Source organism: Sphaeroforma arctica (assembly GCF_001186125.1).
Source record: "Sphaeroforma arctica JP610 unplaced genomic scaffold supercont1.2452, whole genome shotgun sequence".
In the NCBI taxonomy this organism is placed as follows: domain Eukaryota; class Ichthyosporea; order Ichthyophonida; genus Sphaeroforma; species Sphaeroforma arctica.
The window spans coordinates 1-4,973 of record NW_014038106.1 but is presented as its reverse complement, the minus strand read 5'-3'; the positions used below and the strand labels follow the sequence as shown (position 1 = coordinate 4,973).

The 4,973-nt window shown below is 45.2% G+C and overlaps 1 protein-coding gene across 1 annotated transcript; it reads right to left on the bottom strand.

Moving 5' to 3' along the window:
- Positions 1–399: 399 nt before the first annotated feature.
- SARC_12628 (hypothetical protein) lies at positions 400–4,252 on the bottom strand. Its single transcript, XM_014293260.1, has 3 exons — positions 4,115–4,252; positions 3,468–3,612; positions 400–2,996 (listed from the first exon to the last, which is right to left on the bottom strand). Exons 1-3 carry the CDS (start codon positions 4,137–4,139, stop codon positions 1,358–1,360), a joined length of 1,809 nt encoding a protein of 602 aa, XP_014148735.1. The 5' UTR covers positions 4,140–4,252; the 3' UTR covers positions 400–1,357.
- Positions 4,253–4,973: the final 721 nt, after the last annotated feature.

Genomic DNA, 4,973 nt, shown 5'->3' with positions numbered 1-4,973 from the left:
ATTTTCGAGCACATTTACGCCCAGACAAATATATTATACCGTGACCGTCCGTGCCTTTATCCTGCGTTGTTTCTACAATATGTATATATACCGCCAGTGGTCAATATTTGTATTGAAACCTCTCTCAACTTTTAATGACTGACAAATCAGCGTTTGTATCGTATCTATACTTCCATTTCGGTGAGTGCGGCTTAGAGTGTTTACGGTGTGTGTAAAACATATCAACAAATGATTTTGTGTGTTATTTGACAGACTGATCGAGCCTTGCAACAGTGGCAGGTTGTGAAGGTATTTGCTACAACAATTGGAAGCTGACTACTTGGTGAAGACTCAATGTTGAGAACATCGTTTGTTATGGAGAGACTATATCTTTGAGTTTAAACTGGCATTTGTGATAAATACAATTTGATTCGTCGGCTTCCCAGTGACTTCACGAAAAGAGTCGCGCTGCGGTTATCGCACTCTGGTTATGAGTATGAATCTCGGTGTGAGAACACGCCACGATTGCGTAGTATAAACCTTTCGGTAGAAAGGTGGAGTGTTGCGTAACTCGGTGAGAGCATTGAAGTGTTATATATTCCACTGAAGCTGAAGCATACAAACTCACGTATTCGACGAACAGGCCATCTATAGTACTCTGATAGCTTCAAGACATATATAACCAAAGTCACTGGAATTCACCACTACATTGGACTAATTTTATTTCTATCCTAAGTATGTTTTTACATTTATGCGCTAATATACTCTGTGGCTAAAGCGATAGTATGATCCTTTGTCGCCAATTCGCCACGCCTTCAAATGCCACCTCAAATGTATGCTGCGTAGGCTCGAAGTCTGCGGTTAGGGAAAAGTATACTTAAATGTAACAATGGGCAAAAATCGCATCCGCTTTCGTCTCATTGTGTACTGGCGTCTGGTACTCCGTGATTGACTCATCTACACATTGTACGAATAATGATACCACTCTGAAGCCCCTCATAGTGCAACCTATGTTTGATGTCATATTCGCTGTGTTTGTGGTGATTCTAACGTGGGTGTGACAGACCCAAGGCGCCAGAAAACTTATCAACTCCTGCCGATGACTTGCTAGGGTCCTTTTCCATGTTCATTCGCTCAAGCAAGTATCCATGAAAGTGTCGCTGTTATTCTTGTCACTGCACCCCTAACTACGCTGCCATCTTGTAGGCACTCGTGTACCCGTACGCCTCAGGTATATCCCAACGCACGCCCTGTACGTACGAACCAGACCATCAGCACTTCGTATGTATGCGTGTTTGCTTGTCATCTGTAAACGAGCCGTTTGGATCACGTTATGTACGCGTAAACACCTCTATACATACGCGAGCGGAATAACCACTCAAGCTACAGCTGTCTTTCCGGCTTCATCCCTCATGGGCACTGCTCTGTAGATGTCTCGGCGCCAGGGTCGCCGCCTACTCCGGGCCTGATTGTCGAAGTAGTTCACCGCGCATATGCCTACACACATTGCGGACGTCACTAACCCAAACATAAAGCTGGACCGGTAACTCTTGGAACTATGGCGTAGACTGGCTGCAACACTCGATCCGATTGCCCCAAACAGGAAGATGGACCCCATCTGTATACTTGATCGCAGCCCCAGAGTTTCCTTTCCCATCGTGGGTAGGATGGCTGTGGACACTGCAAACATACCCGCATAGCCCCCACCAAACAGTGCGGCGCACACAAACATGCGAAAAGTACCGCTCGTCAGATCGAGGTGCCAGGGATCCACCGTGGTACCCGGTATGAACTCGAACATTGCAACAAATCCCAGGGTCAGACCGGTGGAGAAAATGATCAATAATACGTGTTTGTCAATGAATTTCGACAGGAACCCTGAACCAAGTTTGGCGAAGAGTGCAAAGAGATTGACGGTGGCAATGTAGTGTGTGGCCGTCGATAGCCCGAGCCCCAGGTCTTCGCTTGCGTATACGGTGATGTGATCGAATACCACATGCACGCCCAAGGACATGAAGGCAATACCCATCATCAGGTACAGAAAAGGCAGCTGCATGAGACCTTTCAGCTTCAGCCATAAACTAGCGTTCGGCTTATGCCCGTAGTCTGCCTCTGCATTTTCTGTCGAGAGCGTGTCTCTGAAGCTGTCCACACTCGCGTCCGGTATGGACATCACGCCCGCACTCAACATGCGCATGATGGACCTCGGGTCATCGCCCTCCCGATCCCTGGCACTGTCCATCGACACACGCATAACTCGTGCATCTCCATTGTGCGCCCCTCTATCGCCTGTTCCACTGTGAGTAGTAGAGCCAGGCGTGACATATGCATCCTCCGATATGCTCAGTTTTTTGCCGCGTGTAGTTGCGCTGGTGCCGCTCTCTCGGTGTCCCTGGCTGCGTTGCATGCTGATCTGGTCAGCCGATGTCCGGCGTACCATGCTTCCAGGTTGTCTGCCGTCTCTTGCTTCGAAGTCGTATCTGGCTGTCTTCCCTTTATCACCTCCGCGCATATCCATGCCGGTATCTGTACCGTTATGCATCGGCTGTTCTGGGCCGATGTAGCTGCTCATGTCCATGCTATGGTGCCCTGCTTCAATACTGGACTGGTCACTACCAGACTCGCTACCACTCTCATGGTCTCCCCAGTGATTCACGTACTGCTTGCGTCGCGTGCTCTCGGGAATCGCAAAGGAATGTACAAGCTCCGGCCGCTTGTTCTCCTTTACAAACATCAGTGCCAGGGGCAAGCCCGCGAATAGTAGCGAGCAATCCACCACTGTGAGTGCCATGCGCCACCCGTACTGAGCAGATATCACGCCCAAGAGTAAGGGGGTGATAAAACCAGCCAGTGAGAAGCCAGAGATGATAATAGACGAGGCTAGTCCGAATGAGTCGTCAAACCATGACGATGCTAGCTTCAAGAAGGATGGCAATCCCCCGAACAAAACCGTAAAGGAATATACGATCATCAGGAGCAGGATTTGGTAGTTACTGTGTGCCATTGGCAGTCCGAAGCTATAGGTGGGTGAACAACGGACAGCACGTGAGTGTGCGATAGCATAGTACTGTGCAGTGCAGTTGAGAAGTGGGTTGCTGCATACGCGAAAACTGAAGCTTTGGTTTGTGAATAAAGGAGGTGCAACTGTAGCAGGGAAAGTAACGAGGATTGAGCAACCATTTGAATTCGTTCGGGACTACGAAAAGAACACCATGTGGGCTCTGTTGGAAACCGCAGTGGAGCCAGACTGCGCCCAAACGAACAAGCGAACAATCGCAACGTAGACGAAAAGAGCGATGGATTTCAGCCGCACGCAACAATCGCGATATATCTGACTCTCTCAAAGACAAGACAAAGTATAACATATTAAAATCCCCACCAACGTATAGATTATCAAGATTAAATAGAATGTGAACGACTACTAGTATAGTATGCGCTGGAAATTTATCACCAGAAAAAACCCTTACTGTCCAAGAAACGCAACTTACGCCAACAATGAAGCCACCAAAAATGCGACCACCAGTGGAGCTCGCGCGCCATTGATGTCTATGAACAATCCTACAGGCACAAGCCCAACGCACTGAATGAGTCGAAATACATTAAGCGGATACGCTGCTTCTGCGACACTGAGACCTGTGGATAGCACGTGGAAAGTGATGGGGATATGAGTACTTATATAGGAAGGCGAAATGTTCGTAAACATTGTCCTGAATTTTCAGAGTTGTCACCGTCGAGCGTACGGGCAGACTGGGACAAACTCAGCTCTCGTTATAGCACTTTAATGCTGGTAGAAAAGTCGCTTCTACGAATACGCATGAGCACTAGCATAATAGCAACAAGGGGCAACAATATCCAACGTGTGCAAACAAGGTGAATATCGAGGGAGACCGTCAAACTGAGACATCAGTATAAACAGTACAAGTAATCTGATTTATGATCCTGGTGAATCAATATGTTAATGCGGGCCTATAATATTTTAATCCTGGCAAACCAATAAGCTGATCCTGGCGAATAACAATGTTAATCCTGGCGAATGAATATGATAATTATGGCGGAAAATAATATGTTAATCCTGGCGAATAAATAATATGTTAATTCTGGCGCATGAATATGTTGAACATTACCTCGCACCTACCTAGTTCCTTTCGTATCGGCGACATCAATACACTCGGCCCGATCGACACCGCGGCGTAGTGTAGAGAGTGGCTGATGGCTGATGCTCTGGATTAGAATAATGGGAAGAAATCAAATTAAAGCCGAGCTTGAACAGTGAACGCACGTGATCAGTACTTGAAACTTGAATTCCGACTAAAATATCGTCGAAAAGGTGTTTAATCACACGCAAATTCAAACACGGAACTTAAGATCTTGAAAAAAAACCAATCCAGAGTCACGCTAAATATACATTATATATTTTATATATATATATATATATATATTGATATGTATGTATGTATATATATACATATATATATGCATATACATATATATATATATATATATATATATATATATATATATATATATATATGTATGTATGTATGTATGTATGTATGTATGTATATATATATACATTTATATATATATATATATGTGTGTGTGTGTGTGTGTGTGTGTGTGTGTGTGTGTGTGTGTGCGTATGTGTGCGTGTGTGTTTGGTGTTTTTTGTTGTTGTTGTTTTTTGGTGTGTGCGTGCGGTTTGTGTATATATCTGTGTGTGTGCGTCTGTGTGTGTGCGTGCGTTAGCGCCTTTGCCTGTGAGGGTGTGGGTGGGTGAATGCGTGGGTGCGTGGATGGATGTTGGTACATGTGAGTGTGTGTACGTCCAAATGTATATAGTGTATATATATACGCAAATGTATGGGTATATATACGCTAATGTGAAAACCTATATATATATATATATATATATATATATATACGTCGTAGTAGTAACGTAAACCGTAATTAATATAATAATAGTGTGTGTGTGTGTGTGTGTGTGTGTGTGTGTG